This window comes from Myxine glutinosa, chromosome 12 (genome assembly GCF_964187855.1).
Source record: "Myxine glutinosa chromosome 12, kmMyxGlut1.1, whole genome shotgun sequence".
Taxonomy (NCBI): Eukaryota; Metazoa; Chordata; class Myxini; order Myxiniformes; family Myxinidae; genus Myxine; species Myxine glutinosa.
The window spans coordinates 49,089,993-49,116,869 of record NC_136272.1 but is presented as its reverse complement, the minus strand read 5'-3'; the positions used below and the strand labels follow the sequence as shown (position 1 = coordinate 49,116,869).

The 26,877-nt window shown below is 39.8% G+C and overlaps 1 protein-coding gene across 1 annotated transcript in view; it reads left to right on the top strand.

Annotated features, from left to right (window-relative positions):
- The first annotated feature begins 1,454 nt into the window (after positions 1-1,454).
- The window catches only part of LOC137437234 (dedicator of cytokinesis protein 3-like), a 317,733-nt gene continuing 292,310 nt past the window's right edge, over positions 1,455-26,877 (top strand). Inside the window, exons 1-6 of the mRNA XM_078766260.1 lie at positions 1,455-1,491; positions 1,603-1,686; positions 2,104-2,144; positions 2,284-2,339; positions 3,262-3,358; positions 8,697-8,845. Coding sequence (XP_078622386.1) covers positions 1,455-1,491; positions 1,603-1,686; positions 2,104-2,144; positions 2,284-2,339; positions 3,262-3,358; positions 8,697-8,845 — 464 coding nt within the window. The remainder of the gene's footprint in view (positions 1,492-1,602; positions 1,687-2,103; positions 2,145-2,283; positions 2,340-3,261; positions 3,359-8,696; positions 8,846-26,877) is intronic.

The window sequence follows — 26,877 nt, the reverse complement described above, 5'->3', positions numbered from 1 at the left end:
GGAAATTGTTTTCTTTTTAAAAACAAAACACCTTGTGTTACATTTTTACCTTTTAATATTTAATCTGCTCATGGAATGATTATTTTTTAAACCCAAACTCACCTTGTTGTGCTACATTTTTACCTTTTAATATTGAATCTGCACCATGGAAATTGTTTTTTTTTTAAAACAAAACTCACCTTGTGTTACATTTTTACCTTTTAATATTTAATCTGCTCCATGGAATTTTTTTTTTTACCAAAACTCACCTTGTGCTACATTTTTACCTTTTAATATTTAATCTGCACCATGGAAATTGTTTTCTTTTTAAAACAAAACTCACCTTGTGTTACATTTTTACCTTTTAATATTTAATCTGCACCATGGAAATTGTTTTCTTTTTAAAAACAAAACACCTTGTGTTACATTTTTACCTTTTAATATTTAATCTGCTCATGGAATTATTATTTTTTAAACCAAAACTCACCTTGTTGTGCTACATTTTTACCTTTTAATATTGAATCTGCACCATGGAAATTGTTTTTTTTTTAAAACAAAACTCACCTTGTGTTACATTTTTACCTTTTAATATTTAATCTGCTCCATGGAATTTTTTTTTTTACCAAAACTCACCTTGTGCTACATTTTTACCTTTTAATATTGAATCTGCACCATGGAAATTGTTTTTTTTTTTAAAACAAAACTCACCTTGTGTTACATTTTTACCTTTTAATATTTAATCTGCTCCATGGAATTTTTTTTTTTTACCAAAACTCACCTTGTGCTACATTTTTACCTTTTAATATTGAATCTGCACCATGGAAATTGTTTTTTTTTTAAAACAAAACTCACCTTGTGTTACATTTTTACCTTTTAATATTTAATCTGCTCCATGGAATTTTTTTTTTTACCAAAACTCACCTTGTGCTACATTTTTACCTTTTAATATTTAATCTGCACCATGGAAATTGTTTTCTTTTTAAAAACAAAACTCACCTTGTGTTACATTTTTACCTTTTAATATTTAATCTGCTCATGGAATTATTATTTTTTAAACCAAAACTCACCTTGTTGTGCTACATTTTTACCTTTTAATATTTAATCTGCTCCATGGAATTTTTTTTTTTACCAAAACTCACCTTGTGTTACATTTTTACCTTTTAATATTTAATCTGCTCATGGAATTATTATTTTTTAAACCAAAACTCACCTTGTTGTGCTACATTTTTACCTTTTAATATTGAATCTGCACCATGGAAATTGTTTTTTTTTTAAAACAAAACTCACCTTGTGTTACATTTTTACCTTTTAATATTTAATCTGCTCATGGAATTCTTATTTTTTAAACCAAAACTCACCTTGTTGTGCTACATTTTTACCTTTTAATATTGAATCTGCACCATGGAAATTGTTTTTTTTTTTAAAACAAAACTCACCTTGTGTTACATTTTTACCTTTTAATATTTAATCTGCTCATGGAATTCTTATTTTTTAACCAAAACTCACTTTGTTGTGCTACATTTTTACCTTTTAATATTTTATCTGCTCCATGGAAATTGTTTTTTTTTTAAACCAAAACTCACCTTGTTGTGTTACATTCTTGCATTTTTTTATATTTTTTAGCCATCTGCAGCTTCCACGCCACTGTTCCCTTTGCTCTTTTTCTGGAGATTGGAGACAACGTACAGATACTGGAAAGATCTGCAGGTTGGTGAAATGCCAAATCTCTTGTCTTATTGCACCTCCGTTACATGACAGTTTGCAATGACGTAAGCTCCTGGAGGCTTTTATAGTGCAAAGCACTTTCACAAGGCCCAAAGGCACCAGCATTGCCTTTTTGTCAGCATAAATTGCAAGTGGTACCATATAAATTATGTGGATTTAAGTTCCCAGACATATGTGGATTCAATCTACTTCCCTTTCGTCATCCATTTCCAAAAAGGCAATGAGCGAATGTCCAGTCTTTGGAGTCGTATTATAAGATGTGATGTGCTCCTGAGCATTGCATTTGAGGCATGCACATCCTGCCTGGGCTTGCACACTATCAGGGACCATTTGTATGTATATATAGCAACCCAAGGTGTGACGTCATACTTGTTTTGACTCTCCTTTTGTCTATTTCAGGCTGGTACCGGGGGTTTAGAATTGGCCATGCCTGTGCTAAGGTATAGCAATGCAATCTTTACTTCCTACACATTCATTGCCTACATCGCGTTATTGAGTGCAGACATTGTGCAGACGTTGTGCAGAATGTTCTGATGTGCATGGGTCCTCATGCCCATTTAAATGTCCCTTTCTCTGCAGGGGATTTTTCCAGTCAATTACATCCACATTAAGAAGGCACTCATTAACAACCGAGGGTAAGACAAAGGAGAAATTGAGGATTATGAGCAATTATCATTTCTCCAAATATTATAACTGTTTATCACCTCCGCCATCAGAGGTGGACAGAGGTTATGTTTTCACCCCTATCTGTTTGTCTGTTTACGAGCAAGATATCTCAAAAAGTTGTGTGTGGAATCGATTGAAATTTGGTGGACAGGTTGGATGTCTGACAAGGACTATTCGATTCGATTTTGGTGAAGATCTGAATATGGATTCGGATATGAGAATTATTTAATTTTTAAAGCGATTCTTCACCATTGGGAGATCAGGGCAAAAACGATACATAGCAGGATATCTCAAAGCGTTATGGATGGATTTGGATGTAACTTATTGGACAGGTTGTTTGTGAGACGAGGAAGAATCCATTCGATTTTGATGAAGATCTGAATATGGATTCGGATATGAAAATTATTTAATTTTTCAGCGATTCTTCACCATTGAGAGATAAGACCAAAAATAATATATCACAGGATATCTCAAACCGTTATGGACGGATTCGGATGGAACTTGGTGGAGAGATTTATTCTGTGACGAGGACCAATTGATTCGATTTTGGTAAAGATCCGGATACAATAATTAAAAAAAAAATTTAAAGTGATTCTTCGCCATTATGGGATGCGGCCAAAAACAATATATAGCACAACATTTCAAAAAGTTGTGGACGAATTATGACAAAACTTGGATGAGTGGGATAGGTGGAAAGAACAAGCTGATTCGATTTTAGTGTGTGTGACACGGACGAATGGTCTGGATGCAGATTCAGCCTATCAGGGGGATACAAAACATAAACTGTTCAGCCTGGCGGAGATATACTCTCTTCCGAGTGCCCTTCTGGTTGTACAAGTGTCATGAATTTGTGTCGAGGATTTAACTGATGCAGGATTCATTCTTCCTCAGAATTTCGGAAACTGTGACACCAATCGACGATCCAATGGCGATTGAAATAACGACGACTCTCAAAGAATGGGGTGTTCTTTGGAAAGAACTCTTTGTTGTAAGTTGTGATTACTTTTGGATTTTTTTTTTTCCTGCAGCTTTCTGTTTCAAAGTGCAATTCAAAAATTTCACTTGCTCGCGCAAGTTAAGACATACATAGAAAACGGATGATTGAATTATCCATGGTGCTCATGTTCCCAAATTGATTCCAAGCCTTGATTCCTTGCGCATATTTTACATTTTATGTTTACATTAATTGAGAGGGGTAAGTAAAAAAAACGAGATTGTTTTTTTTCCACTGCCCTTATAGGAGAAAAATAACTTCCTGTACCACTGCCCTTATAGGAATATTAATGGGTTTTTAATAGTATGTAAGCACCATACTGTCTAAAATCACCAAAGCAGCCATGTTTGATTTGTGAGAGAGAGAGAGAGAGAGAGAGAGAGAGAGAGAGCGAGAGAGAGAGAGAGAGAGAGAGCGAGAGAGAGAGAGCGAGAGAGAGAGAGATAGAGAGAGAGAGAGAGAGAGAGAGAGAGAGAGAGAGAGAGAGAGAGAGAGAGAGAGAGAGAGAGAGAGAGAGAGAGAGAGAGAGAGAAGAAGAGAGGAGAGGAGAGGAGAGGAGAGGAGAGGAGAGATAAATAAATAATACCTTAGCCCTTTATAAAAGATAATACATTCTATTAAAAGTCCATTAACCTATAGCCTCGTAATGAATCTGTGCTTGGTTTGTCTTTGCTTGTTATCTCCATATGTTTCAGAAGATGGAACGTCTTTCTCCCAGGGCTCGTGCGTTAAAAACAAAAAATCAGCATTCCGTGTCGAACGTGCATCTTTCCTCCTTTGTTCTGTACTGGATTGTCTCACATGATGTACCCATGAGAATGCTTGGGTTCTTCATCTCACTTTGACATCCAACTTCTTCCACGTAACAGCCATCTTCACAAAACGACGTGCAACATTCAATTATTTCGAGTTACGAAGTTATTTGTTTTCCTTCTGATTGGGATGGTGGCAGCGATTGCCAATAAAGGTGGGATTTCTTTTAAGGTACTGCCTAATCCGTTATCCTGGCATAAGTTATAAACATCCTATAATTGCACAGCAAATACAAGAATACATCCTGAACAAACTCGATCCATCATCGCAATTTTCATAAACATTTCAATAAACTATTGATCAGTCACGGTCTGATATTCAAGGTCATATACTGATGACAAAAGTTCCTGAACATGATTTTCAAACTTTTTAATTAAATAATTTGTTTTATTTCCTTAACTCTGTGTAAAACTGGAATTTGTACTTCCATGCCAAATACTCTTTCTCGCTCCTTGAGCACGTTCCCACATGACCACTTGCTAACACGTATGCATATGTCGATGCCCCTAAAGCTTGTATGACATTCTGGAGTTGAATATATACAGGTGATCTATAAATTACCAAATCTATAAAATTTGGTATAAAATATCCCCCCCAAAATAAAATCAAACAAATCTATAAAAAATTCAATAATAATTCAAATCTATAAAATTGATGATGGTACATATTTGAAATATACCACATTATTGATGTATCAATAAAACACCAAATTTTTTTTCCTAAAAAGTCATTTATTGCCGTTTTAATTTGTGAAAATCAAGCTTCAACACAAGCTCCTGCATTTGACAAAAAAAAAAATTCCAATCATTCGACAACATTTTCGTTCAACAATGTTTTCTGGTGGTCTCACTGTGCTATGTCTTTCTGATCTTCTCAGGTCCTTGACTGAACAGTTGTTTTTGGCTTTTGGTAACATTCTAAATCGTTTTTGGATCTAAAGTGGCATGTCTTCCCATTTCGTGCCAACACCATCTTTGAACTGCAATCTCAGTGCCAAACCTCGTACCGAGCAGCAATTCGTGCTCTTTCAGCAACAGTTAATCTCTCAGCCATCATGGATCAATCTGAAAGCAAAGAGAAAATAATATTAATGGCAATAAACAAACTTTCAAACCAAAAAAATAAAAACAATACTCCACCCGTAATAACAAGTGTTTCTATGTTTAAAATATGGACTTAATCATGGATCACCATTGTATTTCATGTGTGCTTTTTCTCACCTGTTTGTTTTGTTTTCTTTGTTACTATTTTGATAATTTTTTTCAATTTTTTTTGTCTTTTTGTTAAACATGGTAAATAAAATAAAAAAACACAGGAATAAAAAAGTTATGGATTGGACAGACATACTGAAATTCAATGGTAAATAAATAAAGAAACACGGAAGTGATTAAAAAAACAACCCATCTGTCTCATGCTGACGCGTGGCAGACAGGCTGATAAGACCGATTTCTATTCGCTGTGTCTTTGCCCTTCGACATTTTGACACAATTATTAATTATTCTTGTCCATATTCTCAATAATAAGAGTTTGCTGAAATTTGATAACAAAAGCTTTAAAAAACAAGGTTATGCTCTGGACACACACACACACACACACACACACACACACACACACACACACACACACACACACACACACACACACACACACACACACACTAAGGAAAGATTGAAATACCAGGAGTGAAGATACATCGAGGAATCTTCCAGGGAGACAGCCTTTCACCCCTCCTGTTTTACCTGGCCCTGCACCCACTGAACAACCTCCTTAATGAGCAAGGGCATGGATACACCCTGACGTCAAATAAGAGAACGCCCAAAGAGACAAAAAAGGTGACACATCTACTTTATATGCATGATTTAAAAGTCTTTGCACCAAATGACGAAAAATTGGCAGAACAACTCAAATTAGTGAAACAGTACTCTGATGACATTCAAATGAAATTTGGGATGGATAATGCGCAAGTGTCAAGTGCACATTCATACAAAGTAGACCATCAAAAACGGACAACATAAAAATGGACACAAATACAACAATACTGGATCTAGGCAATGAAACGTCACACAAATACCTCGGAGTAAAAGAGGGCCACCAAATATGTCACAAACAAATGCGTAAAACAATTACCAAAAAATACCTGCATATGATGAGGCTGATCCTGAAAACACATCTTATGCTCACAAACAAAATAAAAGTCATAAACCAACTTACAATACCAGTATTCCAGTACAGCTGTGGAATAATAAACTGGCCACAATCAGAAATCAATAAACTGGATATCAAAACCAGGAAACTCCTCACTATCCACAAAATGTTCTATAAAATCAGTGCATCCCGAGAATGTGCCCGAGAAGGAGGTAGCGGCCTGATGGAACTCAACCAAGGGCACAGAATGACAATTGTGGTTTTGGCTGAATACATAAAAAGTGCAACAGACAACTTAATCCAATTTGCAAACACAAAGACAACAAACCAGGAAAGGTATCCCTAACCCACATAACAAAAAAATTCCAAAGACGTGCAAATGCAAGATGCCATGCTTGAAACCGAAGAGCAACACATACAGCCCCAACGAATGCAAAAAAAAAAAAACTGAAAGAAAAATAAAGTAATGCATCAACAGATATACACAGACAACTGGGAGAAAGACAAAAGAGCAGGAATACATACAAAAAAACAGTTGGACAGATTGAGAGTAGACGAAAAAGGCTCTTTGGAATGTCTAAGAAGAGGTCAGCTCAACTGGGATGGAGAACGAATCATTAATAAATGCCCAAGACCAGGGAAACTACACCAATGGCTTTAAGAAAATGGTGGGCCTGAGGCATTCGGACAAATGTCGGTTCTGCAATGTAGAAACAGAAAGTACGAGCCACCTCCTATTGGGATGTAAAATAAACTCATGCAGAGGAGCTGTAGACCCAAATGCACAAAAGGGTATGTAGAGTAATCCACTGGCAAAAACTTAAATATCCAAGCCCCAGAAAACTCAGGGAAATGTGAACCAAAAGCAGTAATTGAGAGCAAGGAAGTAATGCTCACATACAACCTGGTGATCTCATCGAGCGAGAACATAGAAAACAAAGCATTGTGACTGGGCATCGTACTTGGTATGAAAAAGAAAAAAACGGCATTGCTAATCGAGGTGTCAGTTCCCAGCGATTTTGGCATAAAGACCGCAGAAATCAATAAAATGACCAAATACTAAGACATCAAAAAATGAAGTGAAAAGACCCTGGAATCTGGAGAATGCCGAAATTGTACCAGTGATAATTAGAGAAATGGGATTGATGAATAAGAACATTATAAGATTAAAAAACCCAGCCCTGGGAATATTTAAAAAACAAACTGCAATTGAAAGCTGTCCTAAAAAGAGCCCTCGGAACAAAACTTTGAGAATACCAAAAGTTCACACCTTGGTCCATGAATCGTGACTGCCCCCCACCCCTCTTTACTGGAATGGAGGTGGATACTTTGAGATCTATGAGGACTCCACTCTACCTTCTTAAACTCGCATGTGGAAATAACAACCAACAACACACACACACACACACACACACACGCACACACAGACACACACACACACGCACGCACACACACACACACACACACACACACACACACACACACACACACAAACACACACACACACACACACACACACAATTTCAAAAAACCCCATCTCCTGCGCACGGGAAGACCGGCTATTGCAGAATAAGGTTTTTAAAACCTCTTTTCACAGAGAACAAATGTCAATAGTTGCCAGGACATTTCATTTCACATTTAGCTTTTGGAGAGGTTCTCATGGAGCTTAGAAAACCATGTGCCCCCATGAAGAAACGTAAGCCAGAATTTAATCATTACTATAATTCACGGACCGGCGTGTGTTTGTCGCGCTACTCCTCCTACAGTTCTGTCCCGACTACATCCAGACTTGCTACATATGATCAGCATGACCCCATTTAGTGCATACGGTTGTTTTTTTATTTTATTATCTTTGCCGGTGGTCTTGGGGAGGGGGCGAGTGTCGCAAATTCAATATGTAAATGTGTATCGTGTAGCGCCACCTCCAGGTGAGATATGGCATTACAATTCCACACCCTTCACAGTGCCGTATTCCTGTCCCGTTTTCCAGTGTAGTGAGATGTTTTGAATCTTAGCAGTAGGCATTTTTTTCCCTTCATGCATGTAACCAGAGTCATTAAAAAATTATTTTGAAGCATTTGAGGAAGCTGTCAGTTGCCTATCCACCACCCAAAGAAAGGTACATATCAGAAGAACGTGTTGCATGCTTGGAACAGGATCCCCGTAGGATGGGTGCTCTGCTTGTTTCCATTAATCCACTGCATTCTCATTTTTCATCATGTACGATAAGTTCGCAATGTTTCAATATTAAAAAAATTATAGTTGTCTCCTAAAGTCTTCACAAGGCCAGGTTTTATTGGATGTTGTGTTTAATTGAGATTCAAATGTAATGACGCATCTCTGTTCCTCCACACACCCCTGTGGCTTCTTCCAGAACCAACGGCTTGATCTGTTCTTAAAGCTCCGCCACGCCATGGTTGAGCTGCTAGATCTTCGGCGTCAGCTCATGGCACAACACCTGTCACAAGAGCAGGTGCTCGAGATCAAGCGCCTGGCGGCTATGCGCCTCAACTGGGGAAACCAGTAAGTTTGCGATGTTCGTTTGTTTACATCGGCCTGTCAGTATTTATTTCTGTTGTTTATTATGTTGTTGTAAGTAATGTCGTAGTTGAGAAGACTTGTGATACCAATGTTGTTTGTTTAAGTCGCATTGAGTAAAGCCTGATGTTATTTATATTTTATTTGCTCATACCTCCTTTTATATATTTCTTACTATCATTTTAAATGCACTACGTTGTAGCCTTATTTTTTATTATGTGTCTGTATTTAAGCAATTTTCTATTGCAACTTGCAATGTGATAATTTTGTTTACACCAAGCTTACTTTACAAACATCAAGTGCTTTTATAACTTTCCAATAACATTCAGGGCTCCTGCGAAGGCCTGAATGGGTTGGGAAAAGTGTGTATGAGAGGAGAAGGAGAGGGGACAGGCAGGGTGAGGGGAGGGTGTGGGGCATGTAACACACACCTGGGGAAACCAATAAGATCATGTTTTCCCCCTATTTCTTAATCCTTTGCTGAATAAGTAACAAAAAGACGAGTGTATTTGAAAATACCGATAAGTCATAGCGCACGGCCTACAGTTTACAGAAGAATGTGTAGAAGAGGGCCCTTTTCCAGTATCGCTTTGTCATCGTGGATGGAATGTTGGATTGATGTGTCTGATGTCATGATGTCCTCGGATGTTTGGCCTCAATGTCAAATTTTCCAGAATGGTTCAAGCTTTGGTCATAAAGACCATTCCAGTTGATGTCTTCTTGCTTATCCCTCATGCTTCAAATGTGACACCTGCTTCCTTCGAAGCCATTACCAAGTAAATTTATCTTCTAGAGCATCTTGAATGAATGAATATGTGTATGAATGATCGTTTTAAGGCCATTTTCCCCGCTATAGCAGGGGTTAGCCTTGCGGGCCCCGTGACAATCATGGTTCCCTGTTTGAGGCAATGTTTTTATGGCCAGATGCCCTTCCTGACGCCAACCCTTGGTTACGCTCTTGCAATGCGCAGGGATACAGTGTACCTATTCTAAACCGGGGTACACACCGGGATAATTCATCCCAGCAAGGTGGTACTCAATTTGCCGACCTCGGAAGGATGACAGGCTGTCAACCCCCCTGGCGTTAATTCAGCGATCGACCGGGATTCGAACCCAGGATCCTAGGATCCCAAGCCGGCACCCTAACCGCTAAGCCAACGCCAGGCAACGCCATCTTGGTAAGGGGAAAACATGTTGCAAGATATTCTTAGCAGGAACAAGTGCGATCAGTGGCGGATTAACGCACGGGCACACTGGGCACGTGCCCAGGGCCCCCAAATTCAATGACGTCATGCAACTAATGCAACCTGAGATCAAGAGAGACCGATCGTGGTTCATAATCTTTCGAGATGAGACCGAGGCTGGGGTCTCACTTTGCCAACAAAAAATATCACCTTTTGAGTGGTGATAAACACAGCGTAAAGGGAATGCTCCATCTCGAGGAAAGAAAACATTGTCACGTGATGAATCGATCAAAAAACGTTTCCCCTGACGTTTAACTAGACAGAACGATTAGAAAATTAGGAGGTGAGGTTAATATTAGTGGAAAAACCAGGTTAAGTGGAATAATAACTACATTTAATGTATATAAATGCAACAATAATCACAATAAAAAAAAATTGTATAATTCCTAATGTTAATACATATCGATATTGTTTCGCAACTCCGCACTACAATATATTGTACGATCACAAAACATCCCCTAATTAGCAGATGGACCAACCAATGTGCATGGCAGAACATTGCGGTTTATAAAATCAGAACACCTGCACTGAGGATAAAACGATCAGTGTGGACAATCAGCTTTAAATACACATGGGACATTTATTCAAGGGTGCATCCAATCACCAGCATCCAATCTGGTGATTAGTAAAGTCGACTTTACAAGAATAATTTTACATTTGAGCAAATTGTGCATTCCAACACCTTGATAATGACAAAGAGCAAACTGAGAGGATGTGTCTCAATCAGATGAAAATTGATGATTTTCAACTTTGACCTTGAGTTGACCTTTGACCTTTTGACTTTAAAAATAGTTGACTTCCCAACTCAGTGACTCAATCTGCAAATGCTGGTCAACTTTCATGGCTATGAAATGAAAAATGACAATTTTATAAATTGTACCTCAAGATGACCTTTTGAGCTCAAAATCAATAGGCTTTTTCGTTATGGCCAAGTCTACCATTTGGTGAAGTTTCATGAATATCAGTTTAAAATTGTGACCTGCAGGCGATTGACATAAACACAGACAAACAGACCAAACTGGCAAACAGACTGAATTACGTCCAAGATTACCCAATATACAGTAGTTGAAAAATCTTCGATTTTGCAAGTCATAAAAACTTGGTAATGAACACACCAATTAAAGTGCTGGGGTGTGTTCATTACCAATCAGCTAGTCACAGTCTTGGTAGATGTGCCTAGTCCCTAGTGTATCCTTTATTAACTCAGTGTAACATTGAATGGAGTCCATGTATTTATACATTTTCATGTATTCCTATTTTTTGGGGATGATTTGTGTCTAAATACTTTTGTGCCCAGGACCCCAAAAAATGTTAATCCGCCTCTGAGTGCGATAGTGAATTCAATTGTAAGAATTGAACATCGAAATTCCTTGGCTTTACTGTCATGGAATCCATTATTGCTGCTGACAAGGTTGACTTCACATCTGGCTTGCAGACTACCCCCGGCCTGAGTCGCCAATGTAGATTCATGGAAGAGGCTGATAGGAATCTTGAACTGGATTCTGCACACATTTCAAGAATAAAATCCCGATGTATACATGGGTGGATATAACTGTCACATACAACACGCCATGGCCAACTGCACATCTGACGACTTAGCTCTTACAAGTGGCTTCTCAATTGATGATCTTCTAGTGGATATTTACGACTGCTTTGTATAACTGAGAGTTAGAGGGAAATAAAGAGGAAAAGGACACATGGGGTAAAGAATCTGCACACAAGCTGAATGAAACACAGGAAGAAGAGGAAGGGGAAACCGGGGATGAAACAGAAAAGGAACACACCAACCGACAACAAACAAAAATAGATCATGGAGAGGGGAAAATCAGAATAACCTGGAAAAAGTGAGTGCTTGGGAATGGGTCATATGGGATAGCAGTGATCATGAGTATGGATGGGAGGTCACCCGAAGTAGTTGTGGTGAGCAGCATTTGTTTATATCCAGTGGCCTGCAAAAGTTTTCTTCCCCCACCCCCCTCCCCCTCTAAACTTTTCAAATTTTGATGCCACCTGAGCTTATTCCATGATGCTTTCAAATCAAACTTGATATAATCGATGATAGAGACTACACAAATTACTCCAAAGCGAAAAAGCTAAACAATGCAGATAAAATGTGAATAAGTTAAATTTACAGAGATTTCTCAGTCAGATGATTCTCAGTTGCATAAGTAATCAAACTCTTTGCATAATGAACCCTAAATCACTTCAGGAGCAAATTATTTGTTTGAAAGGGAACAAAATAATTAGTTTTGAAAGGTTACAAAAACAAATGTTTCACCTGTATTTAATTAGTGGTTTAACTTAAAATTAAAGTTCTTCTAATTATCTAAGGAGTTTTAAGGTACATCTCTCTTGGTAAACCATCAAGGCAAACGTGGAGACCAAGCAGCTTTCCAAAGAAGTCAGACATAAAATGGTGGAGATGCTCCGTTCAGGAGAGGGTTATAAGAAGATTTCAAAATCACTCATTATCCATTTGTGTACGGTGAAATCGATCATTAAGAAGTGGAAGACGTATCATACTACACAGACTCCACCCAGATCAGGTCGCTCATCCAAACTCAGCAGCCGAGCAAGCAGGAAACTGGCTCGGCATGTCACTTTAAATCCAACAATGACTTTGAAATATTTGCAAGGCTCTATGTCTGAGATGGGGGTCAGTGTTCATCAGTCAACAATATCGTGGTCCCTTCACAAAGCTGGCCTCTTCGGACAGGTCCAAGAAAGAAGCCATTACTGAAAGAAAAAAACACATCTAAAAGGTCACATTGAGTTTGCGGAAAAACATCTTCATGATACTAAAGCTATAGGGATAAAAACACTGTACATTACCCAGTCTACACTATCCCTACTGTCAAGCATGGTGGTGGCAGCATCATGTTATGGGGCTGCTTTTCATCAGCAGGGACTGGCAAGCTTGTCAGGATAAAAGGGACAATGGACGGTGCAAAGTGCAGGAGAATCCTTGATGAAAACCTTCTTGAGGCAGCCATGAATCTGAAACTGGGTAGAAGATTCACATTTCAGCAGGACAATGATCCGGAGCACAAAGCTAAAGCCACACTGGAGTGGCTGAATAAGAATAAAATTAATGTTCTTAAGTGGCCCAGTCAGTCGTGACCTGAATCCAATTTAAGATTTATGGCGACTCTTGAAGATTGCAATCCATTGACGATCTCCATCAAACTTGGCAGAACGAGAGGAATTTTCACATGAAGAAAGGGCAAATATTTCACCATCTCACTGTGCAAAGCTGGTAGAGACCGACTACCCAAAAAGATTTGTAGCAGTTATTGCTGCAAAAGGTGCTTCCACCAAGTACTGACCTAGGAAGCGGGATTGTTTTGCTACCAGTGAATTTTGATTATTTCATGCTTTTGCCAGGTATTCCTGACATGTAACCTCCTTCAACTATAACAATGTTTAGTTTGATCTCTTCACTTATGAATTAAAATTATTTCTACATCTTAATAATAATAAGCTTGTTCTTGTGTCTGGATGCCACAATCCTTCCCACCGATTGGTTGGACAGCTGCCCCGACACTACCCACCCACACACTATTTCATTCTGATGAAAAAGCTTATGGTCACCATTTTAGTGCTCACCGCTATGTGAAATCAAAGACAGCTGAGAGCTGTCATATTCACAATCGCTATGCATTCCTATATGGTAGATGTCTTGGGCCTTGTAAAGATCAGCCTCAGCGATCGAGACAGCAGTCTGTTGACTTATGCACCGCTCAAATAACTATGTGACATTCTCTCAAGCAGAGATTTATCCCATGTCATTAGAACTTTGTCCGAGGTCATTATTTACTTTTTTAAATTTTCAATTCAAAATATTATTCGATTTTTGCAAAATGTTATCGTAAGAAAAACGTCCGGCTTTTAACAGAGGCTGAGTAACGGATGTGTTTTTCTGTGCTGAATCCCTGCCCACATGGGCATTGCAGGCAATGAGGCCTGTGATCAGGCAGCCAAACGGGCACTTTGGTCTGAGTTTGAAACCCCAATCCCTCTGGCCCTGTCAGAACTCTCGAATATAATTAGGAACAACATCAACAAAAAATAGCAATTTCTGTGGAAGACCCCCACCAAGGGGAGATGGTGCTTTTAGGTGCACCCTTTGGTCGAGTCCTCGGTCTCATTTCCTCGACTCTCCCGAGGAGACCAGGCCTTCCTCTGTACTCTATAGTCTATATTGTCACACTCGGATATCGTGCTGAGTGGTATAAGGTCCCCGAGTGGTATAAGCTCCAGACGAAACTTGTTGGACAGGTTGTGTGTGTGACAAGGAAGAATCGATTCAATTTTGGTGACTATCCGGGTCCAGCTAGTATATATTTTTAAGTGATTCCTTCACCATTGAGCGATATGGCCTGTTGTTATTGGTACAACGTACTGCGTAGTGACGTCTGGGGGCTTGGCTTCGGTGGTTGCTGGCGGCATTGCATAATGGCCATGTGTTCTGTGAGAGCTTGGTATCGTCTTTAATAAACAACTTGATTGAAGGAGAGTCCTGAACTTACTACATGGTGGCAGTGGCGGGATCGTGAAGATCAACAAGTAGTTTGACTTTTGGTCTTGTTTTTCTTGGCGGATAACCACGGCGGCACGTTCCATGTTTTTTCAACATGGCGAAGTTCCCGACAATGGACTGGTCCAGCTCGGAGCTGGTGGAGACTTTCAAATTGTTCAAGCAACGAATGAACTTGGTGCTGTCGGACGAGGGCATCGATGCTCAAGCCAGACAGGCCATCAAGATTCACATTGCTGTGGGAGATGAAGGACTGAGGCGGTTTCAATGCATCGACTCTGAGTGAGGATGATAAAAAGGATCCGGATAAATTATATAAATTATTCGAGGATCAGTTGAACATTCATGTAAACTTTCGGATTCACAGGCTGGAAATGATGAGATTCCGGCAGCAAGAAGGAGAGTCCATTGATGATTTCGTCAACCGATGCCGACAGAAGGGGAGGTTGTGCAGTGTTCAACAGAAGGGAAGGTTGTGCAATGTTTATTAAAGACGAAGCAGAACTCTCGGAACGGATTATCAAGTTGATTGTTGCGAGCACCCCACATGATGATTTTCAAAAGCATCTGCTCGACCAGGAGGTCGGGTACGACATGGACCTGGTTTTAAGTGAGGGACGCAAGTACGAAGCAATGGTAATCGGAAAGCAGGCCATCCAGAAGATGGAAGGGCCTTCATCGTCTGTGAATGCCATGACACATCGACAAAAGTGCAAAAAGTGTGGACTATCACATCCACCATGGAACTGCCCAGCATACAATGATTATTGTAAGTATTGTGGTGAACTGGGACACTGGGCCTGTTGTTGTGAAAATCCCAAAGGAAGCACGAGATATGCTGATGGACACGAGTGGAGCCGCCGTCCTGCCAGGGGTTGAAGAGGCCGTCGCGTCAGCAGAAGCAAGTTGAGAGGTATGCTTCGGGGAAGTAACAATAATGGGACCTCGGTGAATGAAGTATCGGGGTATTTTACTGAAGGCGATGATGACAGCTACGAAAGTGACACTGACGCATATGAACACACCAAGCCGTTTCACATGATCAGGGTATCCGCACTGTGTATGAAGGAGACGAGGGATGAAGTGTACACATTGTTGAACATTGTATTCCCTGACATGAAAGGTGTATACAAACTGCAGTTGAAAGTGGATACAGGTGCATTAGGGAATACAGGTGCGCGTTGTGAAGGACATGTATGGAAACAAATGGATGTCAAAACTGACTCCGCTTGGTGGGTCCAAGCTCACTGCTTACAATGGCCGTGAGATAAAGCGTCACGGAATCCTCAAGCTCTTGTGTCGATATAAAGACTCAGATTGGTTCAAGTACAGGTCTATGTGGTTGAAGTACCTGGACCTGCAGTACTTGGACTACCAGCGTGTGAACGGCTCAACATCGTCACCATGAACAGCATTGCTGGACAACGGAGGACATTGCTGAAGGCTGCACCTCCAGCATCAAGGATTCCGAAACCAATGCGCCACAAGGAACAGCCCTACAAGGTGAATTCCGTGGATGATTTGAAAAGGCTGTTCCCGGACAGGTTTGACTGCATTGGGAATTTTAAAGGAAAAGTGAGGCTTCATCTAAAGCCTGATGCAAAGGCATCGATTGACACACCAAGGAAGTGTAGTGTTCACATCAAAGGGAAGTTAAAGGAGGAACTGATGAAAATGGAAAAACAGGTATCATCAGGAAAGTGGACTATCATACGGATTGGTGCTCTTGCATCTGTAATAGTGCAAAGAAAGATGGGAGCTTAAGAGTATGTCTCGATCCGGAACGCCTGAACTCTTGGCTGAAGAGGTGTCCACATAAAATACCAACATTAGACGAGCTGAACCCAAAATTTGCTGACGCCACGATATTCTCAAAATTAGATGCCCGCCTGGGCTGGCTATTGGGCTGTGCATCTGGATGAGGAAAGCCAGGATTTGACCACATTCTGCACACCTTTTGGGCGCTGGTGCTTCAAGAGATTCCCTTTTGGGTTATGTGTCAGCCAGGATCTGTTCCAGCAAGCCATGGACCCCATACTCGAGCAAGCACCAGGCTGTATTGGTATCTCCGATGATGTGGCGGTATCAGGACGAACTGAAGAGGACCATGTTCGTAATCTTCTGAACCTGATGAAAGTAGCACGAAGAGAGGGTCTGGTTTTCAACTCTTTGAAATGTATCACCAAGACTGACCATGTCAACTTCTTCAGCTTGATCTACAGCAAACAAGGAATCTCACCTGATCCTGGGAAGATCTGCGATATCCGGAAGATGCTGTCACCGCAGGATAAGGAAGACTTGAGCCGATTCATTGGACTGATGAACTATCTGTCACCACATATTCCCCACTTTGCGGATAAGGTGGCACCCCTCCGAGATTTACTGAAGAATGGAGTGCCATTCCTGTGGCAGGAAGACCATCAGGTTGCATTTGAGCAACTGAAACAGAGTGTTGATGCAGACGCCTGTCTAACATACTATCATCATGACAAGGAGACAGTTTTGTAAGTAGACGCGTCACAGAAGGGACTGGGTGCATGCCTTTTGCAGGATGACAAGCCTGTTGCTTTTGCGTCACATACTCTGACACCCACTCAGTCTGCATATTCAAACATTGAACGATAAACTCTGGCCCTTGTTGCTGGCATACAGAAGTTACATACGTACATGTTTGGGAAATGCTTCAAGGTATACACAGACCACAAACCATTGGTCATGATCATGAGCAAACCGCTTACAAGCGCCCCTCCACGGCTTCAGCGCCTTCTTGTGAAAATCCAAGGCTACGATTTTGATCTGGAGTATAAGGCCGGCCGTGAGATGATGCTATCGGACACACTGTCGAGGCTACCGAACCCAGAGAACAATCAGGAACTGCAGTGAGACACACGTGTAAGATGGTATTGAGCTTGATGATGTGGATGATCATCATCGCTTTGACCTCATTGATTTCAGCTCAAGGAAACAGGACCAACTCAGAGAGTGTGGAAAGGCTGATAGAACCTTTCGAGCATCGCAGCAGGTTGTTCATCGAGGGTGGCCTTCTCGGATTACAGAGCTGCCTGTGGACTTACGTCCGTACTGGCCATACCGTGATGAAATTGGTATTTGTGACGGGTTATATTCAAAGGTCGACAGGTACTAATTCCAGAGCAGCTACGAAAGGATATCCTCGACCAGCTCCATGAGACGCACATGGGGATCGAAAAGACAAAACGTCTAGCACGCGAATGTGTTTACTGGCCAAGCATATATCTGGACATTGATAGAGTTGTCAGAACATGTAATGCATGTCAAGAGAACCAACCAGAACAAAGGTGTGAGGCTGTGATAGCTCATGAGATACCAGCGGTGCCATGGACAAAGGTAGCCAGTGATATGTGTGAGCTACACGGGCAGACCTACCTCTTGGTGACGGATTATTACATCAAGTACACAGTTGTGAAGTGAATGGAAAACACAACGAGCAGTGTAGTAGCCAAGGTCACATCTGAATGTTTCAGTATGTTCGGCCCACCTCTGGAGATCATATCGGACAACGGACCTCAATATGTGGGTAAGCCGTACCGTGATATGTGTTCCAAATGGAATGTAAAACACAGGACAACATTGCCGAGGTATCCATTCAGTAATGGATTGGTTGAGAGACAAGTTCAAACAGTGAAGAACATGATCAAAAAGTGTATTATAGTAAGGGAAACATATGAAAATCTGTTAACTAAATTGTTACCAAAAAATCTCTTCACCAATATGTTTGTAAAGGTGTGTAATAACATGTGTTAAAATGTTGAAGGTCAACTCCCGTGGGAAACCCAGAAAAAAAGCTGTTGAATTCGGGTACCGAAAAATTATTTTCGAGAATTTATATTTTTTTAAATCGGCCCTTAAGTAACTTATGAGGGGTCAAATAAGGGTTTTTCATGATTCTGAGTTGATTGTTAACATTTATATTTCACCACAGACACTCCTTTGTGGAAAAATAATTTCTAAATATATGACTGACATCGATAGTCAGCTGACACTTGTTCCTGCAAGCCTTCAGATGTTCTTGAGACCGATTGTCAAGACAGACGAAAGAGTTACCGTTTTGGGGCAGAATTTTATTAAGGCCTGTCGACCTCGGTCTGGAGTATTGCCACACCAAATGGGGCTTGCCATACAACTTAATCATAGATTTGGGTCAAAATGGATGCTCAACAAGTTCCACCGGCTGGGATACACTGAGTCTTACACGGAGACACAAAACTACAAATACTGCTTCCTTAATAGTAGGAGTGGAGATGATGTTCCAGATACTTCTGGCACTCTTGACACCATTGTGGAGGAAACCGATGAACAGATCAATGATGAGGTTGCGGTTGATGCTGCGCTTGAGGATCAATCAGTGATGACAGCCAAAGTGCCAGCCAGTGAAAGTGAATTGTCAAGTAATGATCAGGTGGTCTTTATGGAGGTTGGGGAAACAAACAATGCAGTCACTCAGTTTGTTGGAGACAATATAGATTTAAACATTTTCTCTATTCACGGAAACACTCCCTTTCACTCAATGGGTTGGATCGAAGTCACCTCTCCGGCACCACCTTTGCCAGATCCACAGACAACAGCAGCTTTCCCCCGGGTGAAGTTGAAGGCACTCGACAAAGCTAAGATCCTGAGAGGAACTGAAGTAAAGATTATTCCATTTACGAACAGGAAACAGATAGGAAGGAACGCGATCATGTTTCTCCCCCTCGCTGAGCTTTCCTCCTCCCTGGCTCATGATCAGCCACTCCTCACTCCAGGTGACACACTCTGGGCAGCGGGGTGGGTGATCAAAGCCAACGATCCTGAGTTCCCACACTCCAAATGGAATGGCTGGATGAAGAGAATCCATGCTAATGATGCAAAGCAGAGCACATAGATCGAGTTCCTCCCAGTTATTGAAGGAGACCCTAATGACCTCAACACCATCTTCACCACTCTGAAAGAGTGCATACGGCGCGCTGGGGTCGCTATAGTGACCTTTGATCTTCCGATTTGGCTGAAGGCTGTGAATATAATAAAGCAGGCAAATCTACCCGTCATTCCAAGGTTGGGTGGTTTTCACCTGCTGAAGTCTTATCTTGGATCAATGGGTAACATCATGGAAGATTCTGGACTACTAGATGTGATCCAGTTGATCTATCCTGGAAGTACGACAGCCAACCACATCATGGATGGAGGATGTTTTGACAAGGCAATCCGTGTTCACCTCCTCATCGATGCAGCCATCTATCAACACATCATGAAACTTGCCTTCACTGAGGAGGAGCGTGGTGACATGAAGACCTTCATGGAGAAGGTGGCTGATGGGAAGATGGGAGCCAGACACTCAGACCCAGTAGTGCCAGTGTTTGAGCAAAGGTTTGAAGAAACCTTCAAACGACTCGCAAAAGGAGGAAGAACACCTGCACTCTGGGTGGAGTACCACCACATGGTAGATGTGATCAAGGTCTTTATCAGAACCGAGCGACTTGCAGACCACAATGGGCATCTGTCCTGCATTGTTACCAAGATGCTTCACATCTTTGCCGCTGCAGGCCATCATCAGTATGCCAAGGGCGCACGGCTGTACTGTCAACTCATGAAGGAACTAGAAAATTTGCCTGCTTACAAAGACACCTTAGAACGTCTCACTGCCCACGGGAACCACGTTGTCCGTTACTCAAGTCATGAGTGGTCCGGCACATGGTGTGACATTTGCCTACCTGCAGACCCAGGACTGGATCCTTCTACAGAGCATGTCTCTGAACCCCAGTGACTATGGATGGACAATAGGTGTGCATGGGTATGAGCCAGTTCCAACACTGGACCCCACGGCTCCTGAGGAGCTATTGCAGTTCATGAGCTGTAATTGTCATGGAGATTGCAGCAACCGGCGATGCAGCTGCAAGAAGAATGGGGTCACGTGCATCTCGGCCTGTGGAGTCTGTAATGGCATTACATGCAGAAACTGCAGTCATGATGTTGTTGAGTCTGAAGAAGACATTGACAATGACTGTTGAAACTTCTGACATTGTGAATGAGAAATAACTCTTGAGTATTATATATGTATGTGAAATAAAAGCTACTTTGTGTGTAAATGAAAAAGTGAAAATATAAATGTTAACAATCAACTCAGAATCATGAAAAACCCTTATTTGACCCCTCATAAGTTACTTAAGGGCCGATTAAAAAAAAAAAAAAATTCTCGAAAATAATTTTTCGGTACCCGAATTCAACAGCTTTTTTTCTGGGTTTCCCACGGGAGTTGAACTTCAACATTTTAACACATGTTATTACACACCTTTACAAACATATTGGTGAAGAAATTTTTTGGTAACAATTTAGTTAACAAAGCTCTACCATACTATTTCCAATGTGAACTCAAAATGCCAGTGAAACAATGATTCGAAGAATTAACTTCAAGGGGTCAATAAATTTATTCTATAGCCAGATCTAATTTTCCCATCCAATAGTTTGCCTTGCCACATGTCATATTATAACACTTTAATAAACCTTCGAAAAATGTTTCCCATCTCAACAAATTTCCTTTTTACAAATAGCCATGTGTAACTTACGTATTTAACTACAATTTCCTCTCAATTTGTTTGGCCTAGCTGGCCGCAAAAGTGGCTGCCAGCATGCAGTACCGTTCTTTATCTACCAAGGAAGTGCTCGTCCACACAAGACCTCTACCAAAATGTTGTTTGTAAAAACAAATCTGGGATTTCTGATTACATGGATGCACACTCTCAGGACATTTTCAGGCTGCTGTTAACAATCCACTACGATAAATTAATTCCTTTACCCACAATCAAATAATTAGTACAAATTGAGGATATTATCCCTATCACATTCTTTTATAGATTCATTATGTTGGATCTAATATTTTCCAATAATTTTCCACTGCTGTAAGGAAGAACAATAGCTCTCATAAGTCTTAGTAATATCGTACTTAATTTGCCCAGCATCGAATAATTTATTTACTATCCTTTCTCATCTGTTAACCAGTGACTTTGTTTGAACTCCAGAACTGAAAACCCACAATAGTTCAAACCAGCAAAATTTTCTTTACTATTTTCCCATATCATCTATGCCTAAACCACATCCATACATACAGCACAATTTATATGCTGATAAAATTCAAGTTTATATATATAAAAATCCATGAGCAGAGTACTCTGGGAAGTCAGTGTAAGACCTCTCCAAAATTTGGCTAATTTTGTACTCCCACATTTTTATGAAGATCATATCCATAAATAGCTTTGATTCTCATATAAATTCGATCACAATGGAATCCCAAGATTACTTCCAATTTTTTACTATTAATGAATAGCTGCTCATAACTCAGCAAATCAAATCTTTATTCTCCATCTCCCTTGACAAAAGTGATAATTTTCATAATCAAATTATATTTCTATTTTTTTATTATTTTTTTTAATTTTTTTTATGAATTCTCTCGATATGCGATCCCATCCCCATGGAACTATCTATTTTTCAGACAAGGCACACTGTCGGTGTCAACAATCTTGTAAGATTGATACACAAAAACAAAAACAACAAACACAAACATTGATACACAAAACACACACACACGCATGCATTATGCATATTTGTTTGCGTTGGAACCATTATTTACAGATCAGGATGGGTGTCAGTTTTATTTCATTTTCATAAAATTTGTCCTTCAATTTTATAAATGCTAATACGCAAATGGACCAAAAAGTTTATTTTTAGAAAACCCCTATGATGTCACATTGAAATTACCCTTTCAGTTCCCACCATAATTTATCCAAATTTGACTACACACCCATTTGCATGTCAGTCGACCACTGACCTATCAATCATGCGGAACACTAGTCCGAAATTCCCACCTGATCATCATGTGACTCTTGTCACTTGGTTTCAAAAATTTGCAAAGCAATTGTTCCAACTTTGTAAATTTAAAATTTTGTGCCCAACATAAAAGATCCAATTTCGGCATTTGATCAATTAATTACTAATTTGCTTACAAGCAAAAGAAAAAATGAATAATTCTTGCTCCGAAAATCTTTTCAGACACAAGAATCATCGACAGTTATTCATGTTTGTCCAGTAATCTAATCTGTTGAGGCCAATCGTCATTTGGGATTTGCCGCAATGAAGGCTTAATCATTGTCTGAGGTATCGGTCAGCACTGGTATCCTTGATCTTAGTTTACCCTATGAACTTGTCTTCCTTTTGGTATACGGACATCCTCTTTTCCAATGTCCCATCCGTCCACACTTGAAACACCGGTTTCTGTCGTTGCCTGGTCTGTGCACCTGTGCACTTGTATTGCTGGGCTGCATCTCTACATCCCTGAGTTGCCACTGCAATCTCTCGTTATCTCCCGAAACACGAAAAAATTCTCTGTACCGTCCTTTTTGGGGAGACAACTGGAAATCAGATGGGACAACTGTCCCTTTCATTCCTAATTTCGAGGGCAGTTGTGCATTTGTCTCCTCCACTGTATCCTGTATCCTTTTTATTTTAAGTTCTAGATCCGTTATCCGTTCTTGCTGTTCCCGTTGTCTGGATTCACCATCCCAAAGATGGAATGCAAGCCAGTCTACCGTTAGATTCTGTCTCTTCCTGGCTTTCAATCTTTGTTCCAATCTTTCCAATCGACTTCGCTCAAATGTACCATCTCTTGGAAACTCCTCATCATGTCCCTTTGTCCACAAATACCAATTCTCGACCTGCCTTATAGCTTCGGCACCATAACGGTCGTACATATGATGTGTACAAGTACCTTTTTGTGGAATCTCTGGTTGTCCTTGTGTATTCTTGCAGGCTCCATTTCCCATTCTGCCTTTTATCAAAGTAGCGTTGGATGTGTTGTAGTTTGTTCCTCTAAAGCTTCACTCGTACCTCCAGGAAGGATCTCTCCACCTGTTCAAACGGTGATTTCCAGAGAATCTCCCTCACCTGTGGCTTTTGCACAATCCAATCTCACAGATCAGCATTTGCAGATGAGCCAGAGGGTCAGTATGAAATGGGTGAATCCTCAGGTGTCCGCTCTGTTGAAGGGGAAATCACACAATGGTAACCGCACATATATATCTATATATAAACTCACCACCTTGCTCAATTTTCCAAGGTTGTCTTCACATTGATAATATCTCACAAAGATATCAAAGCTTCTTTCTTGAGACCGCATTTTCATCAATCAAACAATCAATATATTCAATTCAATTTATTCAGTTCAATTTATTCAGTTAAATTTATTCAATTAAATTTATTCAGTTCAATTCAATTATTCAATTTCAATTAATTTATCAATATTCATCAATAAATCAAATTAATTATTTTGGATGACTCCTTGCATAAGCCCTTTCCCCAATGATGTCAGGACAGGTCCATCTATTGACTGAGATCGAAGCTCATCGGTCGTCACCTCTGGTTCATACCTCATGTCAATTGACGAATCACTGTTCTGTCCTAGGGTCATATCTGACCTATTTTTCCATTTTGCCTGGTCTTCACAAATTTTCATTGCAACCACTAAAGGCAACTCATCCTTCATTCCTGAGACCGCCAAAATGGATGGCAGATATTAAAGTTCTTTGGGAAAAATATCTCATCATTTTTCTTTTAATAGTACCCAAATCTCTTGGCAATATAAATTTCGTAAAACTCCTGAAATAAGACTGTAAAATTCCTTCAATCATGCTAAATTTTGAAACTCCATCGCTTGTAACACCCAATTTATCCCATAGGGCTTGAAAGTTCTTTCCCAAGTTCATGCAATCATTCTGCATTTGAACCCTATGATATCATTCATAATAATCATCATGATTTTATAGTCATGGTCCTATCATAATCATCTATTTAAAACGAACATTTCCTTTATCACCACAGCTATGTGGTATAATCAACAATAGAATAAAACTGTACATAGCAACAGGCTACCTCATGGCCACTTAGTATACCTATTGACAATAAGTCATAACAATATCGAATAATCATTGAACAATTCAAAAAATCGCTTCCACTGCTCCAGCCGCAGCATTCGTCATTTTGTCTGCTCATCCGCGTGACCAAAACGAAATAAAGGGAGCTCAACCATTACACAGCGCTTTTAATGGCGCATGCCATAGGAACTCAACGCAATTTCGACTCGGCCGGAAAAACGAGCAAATTTTGCAGGATGTTAACTGGAATTAGCCGTGAAAATATATACAAAATACACAAAAATACACACCCACAAAAATAAACAACAAAACCCAAACAAACCCAAGGTCGACCCTCTTACACAGTAAATTACATCATTTCAGCATCGTATTGATTGCTGAAATATTCCAGGGTTTATACACACCTTAAAAGAGGTATGCGTGGTGTTGCCCCCTCCCACGTTTATTCTAGGGTTTATACACACCTTAAAAGAGGTATGCGTGGTGTTGCCCCCTCCCACGTTTATTCCAGGGTTTATACACACCTTAAAAGAGGTATGCGTGGTGTTGCCCCCTCCCACTTTTAATTCCTCATTAAATTCCTCATTAAATTCCTCATTAAATTACTCATTAAATTTCTCATTAAATTACTCATTAAATTACTCATTAAATTACTCATTAAATTACATATTAAATTACTCATTAAATTACTCATTAAATTACTCATTAAATTACTCATTAAGTTACTCATTAAATTACTCATTAAATTACTTATTAAATTACTCATTAAATTACTCATTAAGTTACTCATTAAATTACTCATTAAATTACTCATTAAATTACTCATTAAATTACTCATTAAGTTACTCGTTAAATTACTCATTAACTTAACTTACATAGTTTCAGCATTGTATTGATTGCTGAAATATTCCAGGGTTTATACACACCTTAAAAGAGGTATGCGTGGTGTTGCCCCCTCCCACGTTTATTCCAGGGTTCATACACACCTTAAAAGAGGTATGCGTGGTGTTGCCCCCTCCCACTTTTAATTACTCATTACATCGTTTCAATTAAAAACATCGCTTCTACTGCACCAGCCACAGCATTCGTCATTTTGTCTGCTCATCCGCGTGACCAAAACGAAATAAAGGGAGCTCAACCATTACACAGCGCTTTTAATGGCGCATGCCATAGGAACTCAACGCAATTTCGACTCAGCCAGCAAACGAGCAAATTTGCAGGATGTTAACTGGAATTAGTCGTGAAAATATATCCAAAATACACAAAAAATACACACCCACACAAATAAACAACATTTATTCCGTTCAACAGAACAAACATTTCCTATATCATGACATGCATGTCTTCCAAATTATATGACCAAGAGAAAAAGTAAAACTAATTAAAACTGCGGGCAGTGATAATCCGGGGACCATACCGCTCCATCGTGATTGGACGGGTGCATGCTAGAGTCGTTAATAACGACAGTCCAGATCCGATTGTTCAAAATTTCAACTCAATCGATCGAAAAATGAACGCAGGGATGCATTTTAAAGGTGCAGTGGCACTAACTGAGTTGCCACGAATATGGCCACGAGATTGCCAATATGGCCATCACAAAATATTTTCCTTAATCAATTGGCTCATCACATAACCAATCTGCAAGTATCTCATCCGAAGATGTATCTCTGAGGAATTGTAATTAAATAAGTCATTTATAAATCAACGAGTTAATTTATTAAATGATTAATCAATAAATCAAAATTTTCCTTGACAGCCACATCACTTGGTCAGTGTCATGTCCAAATATCAGCTTCCTTACTCAAAAGGTGCCTGAGTTAATGTAATGTAATTACTGTAATAAGATTACTGCAATTACTGTAATGATTACTGTAATTACCGGAACTGTAATTACTGTAATTACCTCAGGCAATTACTGTAATGTAATTACTGTAATGTAATAAGAAATGTAATTAATTAAATAAGTACTTCATTAATCGCTAATAATTAAATAACTCGTGAATTCTTATCCGATTTACTTAACATTTGAGTGTCCCCAAAACGTTGGAGCAAAACGTTGCAACAACGAAAGTGAAACGTTGTGGCGACGTTGTGGAAACGTTAGCAAAACCCAACATTTGAATGTTCCCAAAACGTTGGAGCAAAACGTTGCAACAACGAAAGTGAAACGTTGTGGCGACGTTGTGGAAACGTTAGCAAAACCCAACATTTGAATGTTCCCAAAACGTTGGAGCAAAACGTTGCAACAACGAAAGTGAAACGTTGTGGCGACGTTGTGGAAACGTTAGCAAAACCCAACAT